The sequence below is a fragment of the Platalea leucorodia genome, assembly GCF_965183815.1.
Source record: "Platalea leucorodia genome assembly, chromosome: 8".
NCBI lineage: Eukaryota > Metazoa > Chordata > Aves > Pelecaniformes > Threskiornithidae > Platalea > Platalea leucorodia.
The window spans coordinates 50,278,305-50,295,872 of record NC_138830.1 but is presented as its reverse complement, the minus strand read 5'-3'; the positions used below and the strand labels follow the sequence as shown (position 1 = coordinate 50,295,872).

General features: G+C 40.7%; 2 protein-coding genes across 2 annotated transcripts; both read right to left on the bottom strand.

Moving 5' to 3' along the window:
- Positions 1 to 3,341: 3,341 nt before the first annotated feature.
- NUDT7 (nudix hydrolase 7) lies at positions 3,342 to 6,519 on the bottom strand. Its single transcript, XM_082319559.1, has 4 exons — positions 6,470 to 6,519; positions 5,970 to 6,123; positions 4,753 to 4,911; positions 3,342 to 4,189 (listed from the first exon to the last, which is right to left on the bottom strand). The coding sequence occupies exons 1-4, from the start codon at positions 6,502 to 6,504 to the stop codon at positions 3,806 to 3,808; spliced, it is 732 nt and encodes a 243-aa protein (XP_082175685.1). The 5' UTR covers positions 6,505 to 6,519; the 3' UTR covers positions 3,342 to 3,805.
- A 1,554-nt stretch (positions 6,520 to 8,073) lies between these two features.
- Positions 8,074 to 14,139, bottom strand: LOC309594293 (hypoxanthine-guanine phosphoribosyltransferase-like; the record flags this gene model as incomplete). Its single annotated transcript, XM_082319844.1, has 8 exons — positions 8,074 to 8,121; positions 9,051 to 9,127; positions 9,807 to 9,853; positions 10,876 to 10,988; positions 11,720 to 11,782; positions 12,662 to 12,845; positions 13,304 to 13,410; positions 14,002 to 14,139. The coding sequence occupies 8 exons, from the start codon at positions 14,137 to 14,139 to the stop codon at positions 8,074 to 8,076; spliced, it is 777 nt and encodes a 258-aa protein (XP_082175970.1).
- Between the last annotated feature and the right edge of the window lie 3,429 nt (positions 14,140 to 17,568).

Genomic DNA, 17,568 nt, shown 5'->3' with positions numbered 1-17,568 from the left:
CCAAATTTCAAAACTAATGCCAGTAAAATTATGTAGGATGCATAGTGTGAAGCATGAAGCCTCAGTGGTTTTACTGCAAATCACTCAAGGATTTTTGGTTGGACCTCTCTAAGTTTTGGTTTTCAATGAGTTCAAATGGTTCATTTGATTCAAAAATCAACAAGATTTGCATTTGCTAAAAAGAGCAACAGCTGTAATTGTTGTTGCTGTCCTTACAGTTCCACATAACAGTGTTTAAAAAAAGAGAAATAAAAACAAACTACGGTTTTAATTTGTACAATTTGTACAATTTCTGTGCCAGATCTGGTTGAGAGATGAAGAAGAAAAAAGTCTGCTGGGAATAGAGGAGGATCATAAGTTATTATGTCTCTTGGTACCTGTTTTGTTTACTAATCAAAGGTCTAATTGCTTTGCTCTATTTTAATTAACAATGTTCTTATTTTAATTAGTTACTTTTCCTGCATACATTAGCATTGAGAGGAACCACTGAGGATATGAATAGTATGATGAAGAGTTTAAAGTTAAGCTTTTAAAAATGCCTTAACAACTTCACAAGTGTTTAATAATGAAAAATAAAGCTGTTCTTCATAAATGTGGCTACTGCTTCTCCAAGGATTTTACCCTAGCAAAAAAAAAAAAAAAAAAAAGTCTTTTTTTCTTTTAACTTAAAAAGTCAACTGATATCAAATATAATTAACACAAGCACCAAAAGACCTAATGTAGGAATATGGAAGATTTGATAGTATTTAGATATGCTAAAATGTTCAAGCTGGCCGTATCTTTTGAAGCGTCCCAATGGGACAGCCGTTCCCTTAAGAACCAATCTCAACATTATTAGCAATTACCTTTGAAACTTAGGGAACTTTATCTTCTTCCCTAACAGGGGCTGGGAGAAGGCAAACGGTGCCCTATGAAAGAACTGGAGAACTCATTCAAATTGTTCCAGTTCCTGGGAAGATACCAGAACAAATAAGCCTCACGTAAGTACTTTAATTAAGAAGGACATATGTAGCAACTGTTGTCTTTTTCCTATGAACCGTTTTTGAAAAATGTGTTTACTTCCTCTGTGGGGCAGATAAGAGGCTTGGTGTATAGGGAGAACTATAAATCCTCAAGCTTCGGATATAGCCCTGCCTAATGTTCCTGTGTGCAACCTAAGAAGGGTTGGTCTATATGAAACTAATAGTTTCATAACTAACAGCTAGTTAGAAAACCACACGCAGTAGTTAGTAGTTCATTGTCAAAGTGGCAATTACCAATTGGGATTCTGCAGAGGCCTGTTCTGAGTGTGCTTACTCTAAGTTGTAACTGAAACAGAAGATATATTCATTAAACTTGAGAATAACAGCAAAATGGAAATGTCTGGAAAACACGGTAGTAGATCATTACAATTTGTTTTGAAAAAATCAGGATGTAATTCAATAAGGACAAATGCAAAGTGCTACATTTGGTAGGAATAATCAACAGTTCAAATACAGAATGCAATAAATACAAATATAGCAACGGTTGGCAGCTTGTTCAGAAAAGGATGAGGCAACTTTAGTGGAAGAAGTGGAATATGAGTCAATATTACCATGATGCTTCACAAACAGCCATCACAATGGGATATATAAAAAGGAGCTGTGAAGTAACCCTGTCCTATCCAACCCAAAGAAATGGTTAACGAGAATACTGTGACCAGGTTTGATTATCACCGGGGGGGGGGCGGAAATGGGGGAAGGAAGGTTCACTGAAGATTCTGGAAAGCAAGAAAAATGACAAGAGATGTACAAAATGTGATGAAAATGTGACTGATGAAAAAAAAACTGAAGGAATCTGATCATTAAGTCTAAAGATGCCTCAGGAAGACACAGCGATGTAGTTTTCAGGAGTGCAGAAAGAAACTAAGGAAATGAGCTATTCACCATTCTGCTCTGTACAGGACAAGAACTAAGTGTTCCTTGGTACAACTAGCATCTGTTGATTTACACAAACTTTGTAAAGCATGGCTAAATGTATGCATGACAATGTATTGTCCAGGGAAGCTTAAGAAAAAATTAGGTATTTATCAGAATATCATGCATCTGGTTCCATCTTGAGGTAGCAAGAAATTAGGCTGATTCTTGAGGCCTCTTCCAACCCAGTATTCTGATTGCCAGCCTCGTGCTTCTTTAATGCCACTGTATAAAGAATATTTCAGGCAGAATACTGTAGTAGAATACCTACCACTGAATTACCTCTGGGAGGAGGCAAATAGTAAGTGTTGCACAGTTGTAGCAGGGAGAGGAGGCAAAGGGAAACTCAGTCCTTGCAAGATTTGCATTGATTTTAGCCTTGATTTGTTTTGGTACGCTTCTGTCCGCTGAGTGCAACTCCAGCATCTTTGCCTTCCTCAGTAAAAGGTCATGCTGCAGTTACCAACCAAACACAAGTTGAGATTTCAGTGCCTAAATGCTACTGTCCTAACACAGCAGCCAAAGAATGTTACGGATGCAATTATCAGAAGCTAAAAAAAAAAAAATAATCTTAGAATTGGGTTTCCTAGCAGATCATAATTAGCTATTCAAGCCATACTTGGGAAACATTTATTTGTAAAAAGGATGCATTTTGCTGAAGTCACAGCCTACTTCAAGTATACTACAAAAGCTGCTTAATGTAGAAATCTGACTTCTGCTCAATTACAGCACAGTTCATAGGAACTGCCAGCAACTTTTTTATCACACTTGCATCCATTAGTGAAATGGGGGGGAGCACAAAGTGCAAATACCCAGAAGAACAACTGAGTGTTTTTCTTCATCTTATTCAAGACTAGCACTAGGGCACGTGATTCTGAGGTACACTGAATGCTTTCAACTCACACTTGTTACTCAGAGAAGATCAGCTTGTTTACTTGTAAAGTACATCTCAAATCCAGCTTAAATTAATTGTGCTTTTAAAAATTTAACCATTTGGCAATAAGATCACGACCACTATGAATAAGCTTCTAGCTCACCAGCAATGAGGAAACAAAGATTCACAGCACAAAGAACACCGTGTATCTGACATTGCCAGGGTGACCAGTAAAGTTTCAACTACAGACAAGCATTTTAGCCCTCATGAATACTCAACTCCACTTTTCTTTCCTTAAAATGACTCCCTCTAGGAGCTGAGCGAGTGACACTAAGAAGATGCTGAGGCGCAAAGTTCAGTACTGTTGCCTGTGTACTAAGTTTTCCATAGCCTACAGAATTTCCTTGTGAGAAATGTTAAATTGAGCAAGAGTAATAAAACTCATTAAACCTTCCTCTTCCCTCCACAAGCCCAACCAAAACAAAACAAGATTGTGAAAGGACTTGCCACCTTTTATATTTTTATTGTGCATTTCATAAGTGCTTAAAGATACCACACAAGACTCTATGCATTATGTTGTCCGTATGTAGTATGCCACACAGTAAGAGACAGACAGATCCCCCAAAGTTTTCTTATTCTAATTCAAACAGACAAAAATTAGATAAAATAGTATTATCTCATTGTACAGAAGACAAACCACAGAAAGTGTCTTAGATCACACCAAATAAAGGCAGAAACTGAAACAGATCTTCCAAATCTGTATATTAAGTCCATCAAAAATACCATGTGCTTTTGGCAACTCTAAAACAGATTAAAAATTATATTAATCTAGTTAGGGCTTGTCAACTTAAAAAGATGATTTAAAAATAAATTTTAATAAGTTCCCAATTCAGAAGAAATTCAAATGTGAAATTCAATCAATAAAATAATAGGTACAAAGGGAATAAACAAAAACCTTTTGCCTCCTTCAATATAAATTAATTGCCAGACCGGTTTGTCACAGATGACTCTTCTTTCTTTCATATAAGGATGCATATAAATCCATGAATTTATTCTCAGAGGATGACATTAAGTTGTCAAGATCATAATCAACTTCAAAGGTAGGTCTCTTTCCAAAAATTACAAGAGCAAGAAGTACAGCAAAGTGTGCAGTAAGTCCCCATATCTTGAATGACATTTTATGCTCGTGGTCATCATATGTAAAGCAGTGCATCCAACTTAAGTAACCAGATGAGGTTTTATAAGGCAAGGTCTTGTAATTTAAGGGCTTGACAAAGTACTCCAATGGCATGACAAAAACATCGCTCACTTCATCTGGATTAGGAATGGCCTGGAATGTATCCTCTATAAATCCTACAACTGGTGTTACCAAGTGATTCATCTAAAAGGAAAAAAAAAAAAAAAAAACCAACAAAAAAACCCAAACACTAAGTTTGTACCAAGTAAAAGAATGTTCTTTATTTTCAAATTTTATCTCATCAAAATTTCATTTGTTGCTGCTTGTGTCCATTGTCTCAAGAAGAGTCCGGTATCACCTACTCTATAACCACCCTGGAGGTACTTCAAGAGAGCCACTAGATCCCCTGCTAGCTTTCTCTTCTTCAGGCTGAGCAAACCCCACTCCTCTCAGTCTCTCCTCATACTCCATGTGCTCCAGCCCCCTTACGATCTTTGTGGCTCTCCACTAGGCTCCTGCCAGTTCACCACTGTCTGTCTGGTACTCCAGTGTGTCCATAACTGGACATGGTACACCAAAATGTGGTCTCACAAATACCAAATACAGAGCAAGGATCTTCGCTCTGCTGGCAACACAGGTTGCGCACTTTGAGAAACGGTGGTTATTTACAGTAACAGGTCTGAAAAGGTCATTATCAACCTTAAAAAAGAACGTAACCCAAGCTTATTTTCTAAATGATATGCTGACTTACTCAGTTTATTGCTTACTTTATCAATTCCAGGCACAAGCCTACAGATAACTTCCACCTTGTCTGGCTGGAGTCCCACTTCTTCTTTAGCTTCTCGGAGAGCAGTATCAATTTCATCTTTATCAGTTGCTTCACTTTTACCTCCTGGAAAACACACTTCCCCTGGTGATCTTCTCAGCTAGAATTTAAAGCAGTACTACTGTTAAATATAATAAGTTTCACATTTCTTCTTGGATCGACACAGACGCTTATTCATATTGCAGAATCACTTTATGTTTGATGTATCTTTCCAGTCAAAGAAGCTGGAAATGGTGGTAAGAGGTTTCTGCAGATCAGAAGAAATGTGCCTTATCAAGGGCTACACAAGAAAAAGTTGGGCCTACACCCAACTAATCCATAAACCCTCACTATCAGAAATACACATATCACTTGTACAGTATTGTGTAATTCACACTATACTTTCTGCTTGCTTGCATAAGAGATGAATCTAGACAGACAACTTGAATAGTGAGATTAAAATACTCACGGTAACTTGAACTTTTAAAATACACATTTAAATAATGTACCATGAAGTACGTTATAGTAATAGGCTTGTGCATCGAAGATCAGCAAAAAGCCCATTTACAATCGGTTTATCAGCTAAGTAACTGTAGTTATTAGGGTCTTAAAATTTCTAAGCAAGACCCCCAAAAAACTTCCGTTTTTCAGCAACAGAAAAACAGACAAGTAAATAATCTCTGAATCCAGGCAGTTGATCGGGGTGGGGAGGGGGATGGAAGACAAGAGTTGCAAAAGAAAACAAAATGCTGGCAGGAGAGTTCTGGGGGACTTAGGTTGTTGCCTTTCTTTTCATATATGAAAGGGAGAGAAAAGTAATATTAACTGCAGATTGAAAAGTCACATTAATAAAAGCTGCACTGCATTGTCAGTTTTGTCATTTAAGTCATAGTTCTGATCTGGAAATCGTCTATTACTGTCATAGGTTTCTGGGTATCCGACATTTTTCTGGCATGTAAATACTAGACTTGTCGGTGTATAAAAATACGTGCTTGTAACCTCGGGCATGCTGCCTGGGCTGAAGTTTGCAAAGCAGGCCCTTGCCGTGGTGCGGCTGGGACTTGTGCAAGCAGCCGAGCGGGAGCAGGACGAGCGCTTCCCTGTAGGCCGCCCCGCCGATGCTGCACTCGCGTCCCCGGGAGAGCTCGGCTCTGCGGGCCCCGGCCCCGGCTCACCTACCTGCATCGACCTGACAGTGAGCAGCAAGTGCAGCTGCCCCTCCCTCACCATCAGCGGCAGGAGGACGGAGGCTTTGGGCAGCGGCAAGTGGGAGAATTTGTCTCCAACATCGAACTCCCTCAAGCGGAGCCTGGCTTTCTCTGTTATACTCTTTCTGGAAGCAAACAGAACGGAGCGCCGTGACACCCCAAGGCCGCACCCCGGCTCCCAGCACCCCGCAGGCAACGCGGGGGGTGTTTTTCCTCAGATGTGAACCTGCCGGGTGCCGGCGGCCGCCCCGGCCCGGCCGCCCCGGCCCGGCCGCTGGCGCTCCGCTCGCCGCCCCTCCCTCCGCCCGGCCCTGCTGCCGGCGGGCAGGGGGCGCTGCACGGACGGCCTTCCCCTCCCGCACGGTCCCTCCTCCCTGCTGCCTTCCTTCCGGGCCGTCCCCGCAGCTGGCGGAGGCTGCGGGCGGGCCAGCACCCGCGGGCAGCGGCGGAAGGGCCGGGGACGACCGCTACCTTTCCAGCTCATCCTCCCGCTCCGCAGCCGCCATCTTTTGTGCCCCCGACCCGAGAGCGGACTTGGCCCTTCCCCGTCACCTCCCGTTCCCCCCTGTGAGCGACGGCCACTCCCTCCAATCAACACGCGAGGTCGCCGGGCTCCGCCTTCTGATTGGCGGCGGGCAGGCCACGCGAGGGGGCTCGCTAGGGGGCGGCTGCGCGCGGCGTTCCCGCTCCCAGGCGGGCGGGACGCGCGCCCGAGGCGAGCGCTGAGGGGAGGCGAGGGCTGGGCCGGGCGCCGCCGCGGCCAGGGTCCCTCCCGGGGCCAGCGGGCAGCCGGTGACGGCTTCCCCGGGCTACGTTTACCTGGAGAAGGGCGGCGTTAGCTGCCAGCAGTCCTCGCTCCAGCTGGAGCGACACAAACCCGCCGAGCGGTTGGGCGTCGCGCCCCGCCGAGCGTCGCCCGTGGCCCGCCCTCAGAGGGGCAAGGGCGGCGGCAGCGAGCGGGTGTCCCTGGGCTCCGGGGTAAGCCGTTCCCGTTGCTTTAGGTAAGGGGTCTGTTCATGCAGGCACTAGCATTCCTCCTCTCTCGCGCTGTAAGGGGCGGGTGACAGGAGAGATGGCAGCCTCCAGCTCTCGGGGGGCTCTGGAAAGCACCACAGCGCACCCGCCAAAGCCTTGGTCGCCTGTAGCTCAGGACTCTCAAAAGCTAAAGGACATCACCAGACCTTCTTGAAAACAGACACCTAGCTCGGTACTCTTAATCCACAAGGGGGAAAAACACCAAGGTCTTAGAGCTTATTTTAATAATTTAGTGCAGGTGGGAAACAGTGAGGTGTCAGAGACTGCCTCAAGCTTGGTCCTGTTTCTGGGCAGTACAATTCAGCTTCCAGTTTGCATTAGGAACACACAACTAGCAGAAGTAATTTCCTGCTCTAATGGTTTATCATCCAGTCTTAACAGCTAGTAATCAGTGTCACCTGCATTTCAAATAACACTACAATGGTACAATCAACATATGATCCCTTCCCTCAAAAAACAAGACACAACACCCGAAGTTACATGGAATGTATAAGAACTAATCTCAGTGTAGCTACTTTAATGTTTACTTTTTTTTTTTCATTGCATTAAGCTAAAGAACCAAATGTGTTTTCCATGTGGTACGCACTTTGTACAGTTGATTTAATTACCCTCAAGTCCTTAAATGCTTATTCAGCCTATTTGTTACATAAAGTACACGTGTATATATTTACACGCACAAGCTCACACGTAAAAATAATTGCAGTTTATATACAATCACACAATCTGTTACTTCATATAGTAAATTAAACCCCAAACATAATTACATACACATGTACACGTCCGCTGTGTCCCCTGTGAGTCCAGCAGAATATAATATCCATTTTATGGCCAGTGTTCTGTTCAGGTTTCACCGAAACTTGAACAGAACTCATTCACCTTTAAGATGTTTTACATAATCATTCTAAGAAAAATATATAGAATAGTATCTTTAGAAAATGTTGTCATTCTTCATTGAAGAACACAATTAGTAGATAACTACTTGTTATTCATCCACACAGCTGTACATGCCACTGAACTGTTGTTCCAGAAGACTGATGTTATCAGACTCTATATTTCTCTTTAGCTTTCTCTTTCAGAATGCAGATGTGCTAAAAAAAAAAAAAAGTAGTACAACTTTAGCCAGTCTTTACGTTCAAAGAAAATGCAAGAAAGATTTTCAGTTGTATTCCTAGCGTTGTAAGGAAAACACACCAGAACAGTAATTTTTGTGAGTTTCATTGCAAGTTTACTACTTGCAGTAAAATTGAGATGTTAATATTGCTTCCAAGCTCATCTGTAATTTATAGATTTGTGTATTCTGAAGAGGTCAGGTTTGTTCAATTATTGTATCCTTCTTCATATTGCTTTGCAATAGCATAGATCCATTATGTGTCTTTAACAGAACAAGTTTGTCTTTTTAATAAGACTTTCAAGGGAAAAGGTTTTCCACTTAACCATATTTAAGAAAGTGCTTTTGAAAACTAAAGAGGGAAAAAAAGATCAGCTCTTTCTCTCAGTTGTGTTCTTTCCAAGTCTACTACGCAGTGCAGCCTAAGGAAACCATAATGGAATAAAGCAAAAAAGATCTTAGTGGACATGTTATACAGTGTAGGAAAAACCTTCACAGAGTCCACATACAGACATCTGAAAGACTTGGCTAGAAAAAAGCAACACAGGATTTCACTAAGACAGACAAACATCAAATTGAAGCCAAATTGCACGTTACTTTCTCTTCAGATGGGGCCAGCAGACTGTGTGCTGCCAGCCATCCTGGAGGATTCAGAATACTGTACAGCACGGCTGGGCCACAAGGCTTGTGAAGTAGATTCCTAAAAAGGTAATGTGATTTCTTATGCATTTACATTGAATTATCAGCTTGGCATGTTAATAATGTTGTTGCCCTTTTAGTGGAAGTTTCTAGTCAGATTTGAAGTTTTGTTAATTGTTGAGAAGCTCCTGGCATAAGCTAATATTCTTGCTGGTTACCTGTGGTAACAGTCATATATGTAACAGTCGAGGCAAACGTGTATGTACTTACGTTTAGATCTCTGAAGTATTCGTTATAATCAAGAGCATATCCAACGACAAATTTATCTGGAATTTCAAAGCCTATGTCTGTAACAAAATACACTACTTTTTATACTTGGGTGGTGTAAATAGCTTTTAAGTATACAGTTTGTATTCAACACATGCTTCAGCTATTTAAGAGTAATACCTAACAAATACATCCTCTTGCTTTCAAGGTACTTAGCATGCTTTTTTAAGAATCAGAGCCATAAATTGATGACAAAGGTTAGAATCTATACTGTACTCATCAGTTAGTAATACAATTAAAATGTTAAGAGAATGCATTTTAAGAACAAAATAATTATTTAAAACCTACTTATGAGGTAGTCCTGAGAGAGGGAGACAAGGAGTGAGATTTTACTTGTGTAAGAGTAGATGCACTGCAACTCAGTAGGGGTTTTCAGTTTGAAAACAAGGCAAGCTTAATGCAGAGTCAAAACAAATGCCTTTTAGGGTCAGAGCCGAGCAATACAAAGTTAAGGTTTGATTCTGTTTCTGCTACCTGGTAACAAATAGCCAAACCTGCACTCAGACCAACTGGGGAAAAAAAAGAAGGTGGTCATGAGGTTTCAGCATGGGGTAGCTGGTCATCAGTTTACAGATTTTTACGTGTTTTCTCCCCATTTTTCTTGGCCTTCCTGAAACTTATATGCCAGTTTTCAGACTTACTGCATAAAATGACATTATGAGATCGTATTTTGGGCAACCAGAACAATGCAATACTTACAGTCTGGTCTGTAACCTGGACTCTGATGTGTCCTTTTGACGAGCAGGCTGTGAGGCAGAGAAGAGAAGGTTATGTTTTTTAAAATATGTCTTGCTCTAAGCTATATACTTCACTTCTCCCACCCCTCCCCATAAGCTTCTACAATCATGCAGTTAAATTAAAACAGTGAGATTATTGTAACAGAAAGAAGTAGTGTTCAGCCTTAGAATTGAGGAAGAACCAAAGGCTCTGATCTAGGTTCATTCTGAAGGTCCGAATGACTCTATTGTTTTACATTTAGTTCTCTTCAATTCTATATCCCAAATCATTATCTTTTCATGTAGCAATGTATCAGCAAACTAGAACAGCACAGACAGGTAAGCAAGTTCAAGTGGCATGTAAAGACTTGAGTGGGGAGGGAGGGGGAAGAGGACAAGCTGTGCAACGCCACTACAATTTCATCCACAAAGTCATATCCATTCTTGCTTTTCCTGTGCACTTCTGAAGAAACTGAGAACCTCCTGGACAGTCACTAGGAGGAGCATAACTGATACATAAAACGCAAAATGATTTTTCAAAGCTTTATGATGACTTGACAGAGACAGGGATATTCCCCCAAAAATTCCTTTTATAGATCATCTAAAAGCAGATCTAGAATGCCATTTGAAGTCATCTTGCAAGTGCTGACAAACTCTTAGATTCTGAAAACCTGTATGACTGAGGATATTAAGAAAAATTCTAAGTGTTATTCTAGTATTGAGGCAACTGAGAAGGTGTTAGAAAACCTATGGAAAGGGCTGAATTTCCTTCAAACATAGGGGGTAAGAAACCGGGAGTCCATCAGACTTTATGGGCTACACAAAAAGAGCCAGGAAACCTTTTTTATTCATTTTAACAACGAAGGTGGTAGTGCATATGTAAATTTCCCAGTTTAATAAATATTTAGTTTTTTACCAGGTGCATAAGGATTGCTTCCTGCTTTTAATTCCTCTTCCCCCAAACTTCAAACCAAACAAAAACAAACAAATAGCCACCAGCATACACTGACTATTCACCTAAATGATTTTGCTATATCTTCTCATTACAATACCTTACAACTTTTACCATTTTTGGTTCGTTGTCTTTTAGTTTTGAAAGTAGCGCTTTCATTGTTCTACCAGTCTCAATAATGTCCTTAAAGAGATAAAAAAAATAAATTATCCTCTGAGTCTGAAAGGAAAAACAGACTGTCAGTGGATTAATTTAAAGCATAAAAACCAGTCAGCAACCCTGGCAGCACAATAGAGTGATTAATTGTTGGCTTATATGCAATAAGTATTAACTTGCAAAAAGGGGAGAAAAAAGTCCGTGTCGTTCCCTCCCCCCACTCCAATCTTTACTTACCTCTACTACTAACACATTCTGGAAAAGATCATGTAGGAAGAGAAAGAAAAGAAAATATTTACATGGCAACATTCAGTGAATTATACAGCCTGGAGAAGTCTGCACTAAAAACTTCAGTTACAATGAAGTTGCAATTGATTTTCAAAGGAGCTTTTAGCTTTAACTACTTACGTTATTTTAGTGCTTTCTAAAGAGTCTTTCTGTAAGTATTTATGGAAGCATAAAATATTGTGAGAAAGCCACCTATGTCAGGTTTTATATATTATTCTGTGTGTAGCAATAGCATTCTAAAACCATACTGCATGAGTCAGTTTAAGATGTTTCATTTCTAGGGGCTGTGGGATAAAACATGGAATGGGATCTTTAGAAGCATTCAGTACCGATGGCGTTAAGTTTCCACTGAGATCAGTAGGAATTACTGACTGTTTCAAAGCACAGCATTTTAAACCAATGTTAAGTGGCTGTAAATATGTAGTATCAAAAGATGGACTTCCTGGAAGATAGATAAAAACTCTTCTTTCCCCTTAAAAGCTGAAGATGCTAATTCGTACCTTCCCATTTAGTTTAGACAGTTCCTCGCCAACAATAGTGATTTTTTCTGTAGGTGAATCATTCTAGAAGGAGAAAGAAGAGAGGGAAGTCACATAAAACATGCTGAAAAGTGTTATCCTGTGTGTGCATGAATGGTGTGCTGCTCTTGCTTTTCACCTATCAAATGACACTTGCAACTTTACACAGCACTCCAGTAAAATGGCTTTTAAGTTGCTGAGAGCAAAAGGAGAGAGTGAAGTATCAGTACAGGCAGATGTTTGCATGGAATAAGAATACATCCATATTCATGGAGTAGACACCATTGTTTTCAGCTATTTTTGTTACCACAGATTTGTTTTAGAATTCCATGAAAAATTTATAGGATATTGTAAACTGTTGTATTTAGCACGGGGTAAATTTTGATCAGTGCACAGAACTCTAGCCTTCAAAGAGGGGAGAAGATAAACCAGATAAAATAGCATAAGTCATTGCTTTACAGTAGCTGGCTCAGGCGAGATACCTATTCCCCAACATATAGGTGATGAAAACAAGTCTCCCCAATATTACCTGTAGGAATTAAAAAAAAAAAAAAAATACAGAGAGACAATAGCAAGTCTCTGATGCTGAGCTCCTCTCCATACTCCCTCCCACCAAAGGGTGCCATGGTAAAGACAGAGTGGAACCTGTATGGAAGCTTTGGGCTGGAGAGGAAGACATTGGAGACCTGAGCCTGGCTTTGTCATGTTAAGTGTTCTGCTATATGTTCATTCCAGTGAATATACAATATCCATCTGATCATTGGGGCAGATCGGTAAATCAGTTGCTCTTCAGTATGTAATACATTAAGTTTCTTTGATATATGCATAAACTAAAGTTTTGTGGAGTTTTCATGTAAACTACCAGTATTCAGAATGTCAATTTGTGAGGAGAGTCAATTTTCCAAGGAAAAGAAAGTTTCTTACACAGTAGCTTTTTATTCTAACGAAATCCACAGTAATAGGCACAGATTTATCACCGTTTTGATTTAGTGCTTTTATATGGTCCAGCAAATCAGCAAAGAATTTATAGCCTCCTTTAAGGACACAGAGCGCAACAATGTGATTGCTTCCCATATCTTGCATGATATCTCTAGCCAAACGTTCTGTCCTGGAAGGAAAAAAAACAAATTCTTTAAAGTGTTTTGCATATCATATTTGTTTGTCCATATATTAAGCAATGTCCAAGTTAAAATTCTGATCTTGCTGTTAAGTTTTTATAACCAGCAAACTGTGACCGCATTAAGACATAGAAAGTTAGTTATATATTTGCAGTTCACAAGATGATGCCTACTCCACTTGACATACTGTTGATTTAATCCATATATCTAAACAACGCAGAATAGAAAATCTTAAAGATATTTGAGATAACATGGAAACTTAACAGGGGTTGTAGAGGAATCCTTTCCATAAAACTCCTCTTGTATTAAACTCCAGAACACAAGTGATATAGGTGCAGTGTTTCCATGTTTCTCATGGGCTATGCCAGGTAGGGCATCAGTCTCTTCATTTGGAGGGAAATGGATCATTGGCATCACTATCACTACTCTTTGTTGATTACCCTCGTACCTGTCCAGGATGAGTCCATGAGGAATGAAGACTCTTTCTAAATCTTCTTCATAATGCTTAGGAATGCAAAATAGATTTTTATTATAGCCACTTTCTTCATCTCTTATCTGCAAGTGAAAGGGAAGTAGCTCTAAGAGTAAAGACAGAGCCACACAGGAGAAAAACTTCCAGTCTCTGATAATGCAGAGGAAGACTCCTCTCCCCGTGCCCGCCCGCTCCCCCCCCCCAATAATGTGTCAAAATAAAAATATATCTGAGAGTTTTTGAACCTTCTGATAGAACAGTTCACAATCTGTCTGATAATGCGGGAGCTAGTATGCTTGTCTGAGATGTGAATGGATAGATAACTACTTCGCCCTAGTCATTATAAGAGAAATTCTCAACCATCATCAACTCATAAAAAACCCCAAAACAACAACAAAAACCCCTTGTATTCTCCGTTTCCCCTTCTGCAGAGCACAGTAGCTTGCTCGTGTGGTAGACAAGCAAAAATTAAAATTGAAGGCAAGTAGATTGGGATTACAGCTTGATCTCCAGTCAGCAGGTGACTTTAGGATGCTGCACTACCTTGACCATCATTTTCCATTGTGCAAAAGAGAAAACTCTGTCTCCGAAGTGTGAATTCACAACTGAACTTTTAACAGAGGCAAGCACATACCAACCATCAGCTGTCTCAGAGGACAGGGGAGATGACTTACCCCAAAGGAGAAGCTTTGAGATGGTAGCGGGAAGAGGAGAAGCTGTGGAGGGTGCCCATAGATGGCAACCAGAGACCTGCTGAGCTGCAGTTCAGCTCGTTGTGCTGTTTGCCCTGCTAGCAGATTGCTCCTCAGCATGGCTGGGGAGAGGCCATAGCTGCTTCCCACAGATCAGGGCCTTAACCTTTTTGCCATCAGGCTTTAGAATTACAGTTCTTTGTTCAACACGCTGGCTCCAGGCTGTTGCACCCAGAGGCATCTGCATGTCTAGAAGTTGCGTATTCTTCATTTGGACTTCTCTTCTGACTAGTCTTTTGACTGCAAACAGATCTGTGTCTTTGGATTCTACCACCCTTCAAGACCATAATGGATGCTTTGGTCTTTGTTCATTTATGAAGTGGAAGTACAAAAGCAGGCAAGAAAAAAATATAATGAGGTAGAAACAATTGTGAATAAGAGGGCTAATATGTAAGTATTAGAAATAAGTTAAGAAAAAACTCAAATTAGTGAGATTTTGTCACATCTAATATTGCCCTGTTACTGTTTAAAAATACAGAACTAATTGAAAGAAAAATTCAAAGCTGGCTCAAAGCTTCACTAGTGCAAAATAGGTTAACTGCATACCAGTTCCATTCAACAAAACTCAATACAGTATAATTCAAAATATAAGAGTGCTTGACTGTGCAGATTTCATTGGTGGAGCACATGTTCCTAATAGCACATAGTCTGTTTATTGAGCAACGAAGTAGACAACTACTTCAGTAGAAGGCAAAGCTTTAAAGGAGTGGTCTTACTCAGTATTCTTGCTGAGACTGTCAATCTTTTTCCCCTCAGACTTGGCATGTGTAACACCCCTGTACCAACTGTGAAACATCCTTCGATTTTGCTAAACAGGCCTCAAAACTAAGGATTTGGCAGCTTGCTAATGGACAGCATAGAACTGTGAGCTAGGCAATAATAGCATAAAGCATTGCTAACAAACGAGTTAACACCTGCAAACTCTTTAGACAGATGAATTGTTTTTAATTCTCCTTTTTTGGCATAGAAGAGATGAGTGCTTAGGAAGGAAGTAAAAACAGACTGTAGGGAGCAGGAGTAGGTTATTACTTGCAAAACTCACAGCAGCCACAAAAATGAGATAACCAATTACTGCCATTTATTTTAAATTGGCCACCAATAGCCCACTTCATTTAAAGATAAAACTAGAGAGACAGGTGTTAACAAGGATTTCAAAGAACAGATTATCGTAGTACAAGGCAATGCATATAGAATCTCATCCTGGCTGAACTAACTGTATTCTGCAAGTACTCAAAATTGATAGGCCTTGATGTTCCAAGTTAGACTTAGAGAATAGCCTTGCAGTTGAGCACTGTTTAGAGTGTCAGCAGTACTATTTTGCCTGGTTTAGTTACTGTTTTCTTCGCTGCTGAAGTCATTGAAGTGAAAGCTTAGGTGAAGGATTGTTTTCAAATTAAGTTTGTTTGTGGTTTATTAATCTTGGAAGAGATACTGGCAGTTATGCTGGTATCAGCTGTAGATGAGGCTAGACAGTAGCATCTATGAGCAGACTTTAATGCAGTGCAGAACTGCTTATTGTTGTTTCAGTGTTATATTAACCCAGTTGGCCAGTTTGAAATGGGCTAATTTCTGCCTGTGCGAGGTTGCTAGTGGTGACAGACAGAATACACATACAGGAGATGGGATTCTGTCAACAAGAAGCAGTGATGATAGAACATAATTAGACGCATCGGTCAAAGGTAAAAGACAGTGTTTATTTGAGAATACTGGAACATATAAGCATCATTTTCATTTGGAGTACAGAAAAAGCACATTTAAGGATAGTCACTGACAGGATAAACAGTTTAAAAAGTGCTGTAGGGTGGGTTGTTTGTTTTGTTGTTTGGGTTCTTTTTTTCCAAGATTCCCATCTCTGTTGCATTCTACATAACTGCAACTTAAGTGTAATGACTATGCTCCCTGCAACTTGAGCAGTTTTTCTTTTAAATAGCAATAGAATCATAGAATGGTTTGGGCTGGAAGGGACCTTGAAGATTATCTGGTTCCAATGCCCCTGCCGTGGGCAGGGACACCTTCCACTCCACCAGGTTGCTCAAAGCCCCATCCAACGTGGCCTTGAACACTGCCAGGGATGGGGCATCCACAGCTTCTCTGGGCAACCTGTTCCAGCGCCCCACCACCCTCATAGTGAAGAATTTCTGCCTTATATCTAATCTAAATCTACCCTCCTTCAGTTTAAAGCCATTACCCCTTGTCCTATCGCTGTGTGCCCTTGTAAAAAGTCCCTCTCCAGCTTTCTTGTAGGCCCCCTTCAGGTACTGGAAGGCTACTGTAAGGTCTCCCTGGAGCCTTCTCTTCTCAAAGTTGAGCAACCCCAACTCTCTCAGCCTGTCCTCCTAGGAGAGGTGCTCCAGCCCTCTGATCATCTTCGTGGCCCTCCTCTGGACTGGCTCCAACAGGTCCATGTCCTTCTTATGTTGGGGGCCCCAGAGCTGAATGCAGCACTCCAGGTGGGGTCTCACCAGAGCAGAGCAGATGGGGAGAATCACCTCCCTTGACCTGTTGGTCATGCTTCTTTTGATGCGGCCCAGGATACGGTTGGCTTTCTGGGCTGCAAGTGCACATTGCTGGGTCACGTTGAGCTCCTTATCAACCAGCATCCCCAAGTCCTTCTCCTCAGGGCTGCTCTCAATCCATTCTCCGCCCAGCCATATTTAATGGACTTGAGCCTTACAATTTGCTTTTGCAGTTATAATTTGGGCTTTCTTCTGCACAGCAAGTTAAAATGCAGCCTTGTTGCCAATTAATTTAGCTTCCTGCTGCATTTGATGAAAGGTGTCACAACTGGTTCAGCTCAACTGAGGGATGAGCTTTGTCCATGTTAATGTAACTATTGAATAAAGCTAATCTTGAAGCATACAGGTGTGCATAGTGACTACTGCTTATAGCTACTCCAACAGTGCAGTTTCGTATCTTTTATTTGGTTAACAGCTATGGTCATTGAGGCTATTTCACGCAAACAATGTCTGCTACATTAATATCCTATTTGTTGCTATGTGTGAAGCATTTTTTAAGGTCTGATGAAAGGTTCATGAACAGAACCTTAAGGACTGCATCAGCTTGAACACCACATCACCATAGCAACATGCTGCATATACCTTACAGACTCATAAAAGCGTTTGTATTGTGGCACTTACTAAATAATACAGCAGCATCCCATTATAATAAAGCAATCTACTAAACTATCACACAAAGTCATTAAATTTTTAAATCACGAGCTTGTAACTTGAGGAATTAGTTGTTTAATTTAGATTCAGTCTCATCTATTGTTCATTTACTGATGTTGGTTTCTGGGTTTAAGGGGGAAAAAACAACAAAATGAACTACAGCAATTATGTACAATAAAGAGATTCATAAATAAGTATTGTTTCATCAGCACAGAATGAAAGAATATGACTATAGTTATATTAAAGTCAAATCAATAATGTCATAAGTTTGTAAAAAAATTGAGTCTATTAAGATGCCTCTGTTCTGAAAGCCAGTTTTTCT

What these genes read in the sequence shown, in the direction of transcription:
- NUDT7 (XM_082319559.1), bottom strand. Translation starts at nt 6,504, where the DNA reads ATGGCGGCTGCGGAGCGGGAGGATGAGCTGGAAAG. An exon ending in TCACTGTCAGGTCGATGCAG is followed by an intron (nt 4,912 to 5,969) that starts GTAGGTGAGCCG and finishes TTTAAATTCTAG; the next exon opens with CTGAGAAGATCACCAGGGGA. An exon ending in TTGTGCCTGGAATTGATAAA is followed by an intron (nt 4,190 to 4,752) that starts GTAAGCAATAAA and finishes TTTTCCTTTTAG; the next exon opens with ATGAATCACTTGGTAACACC.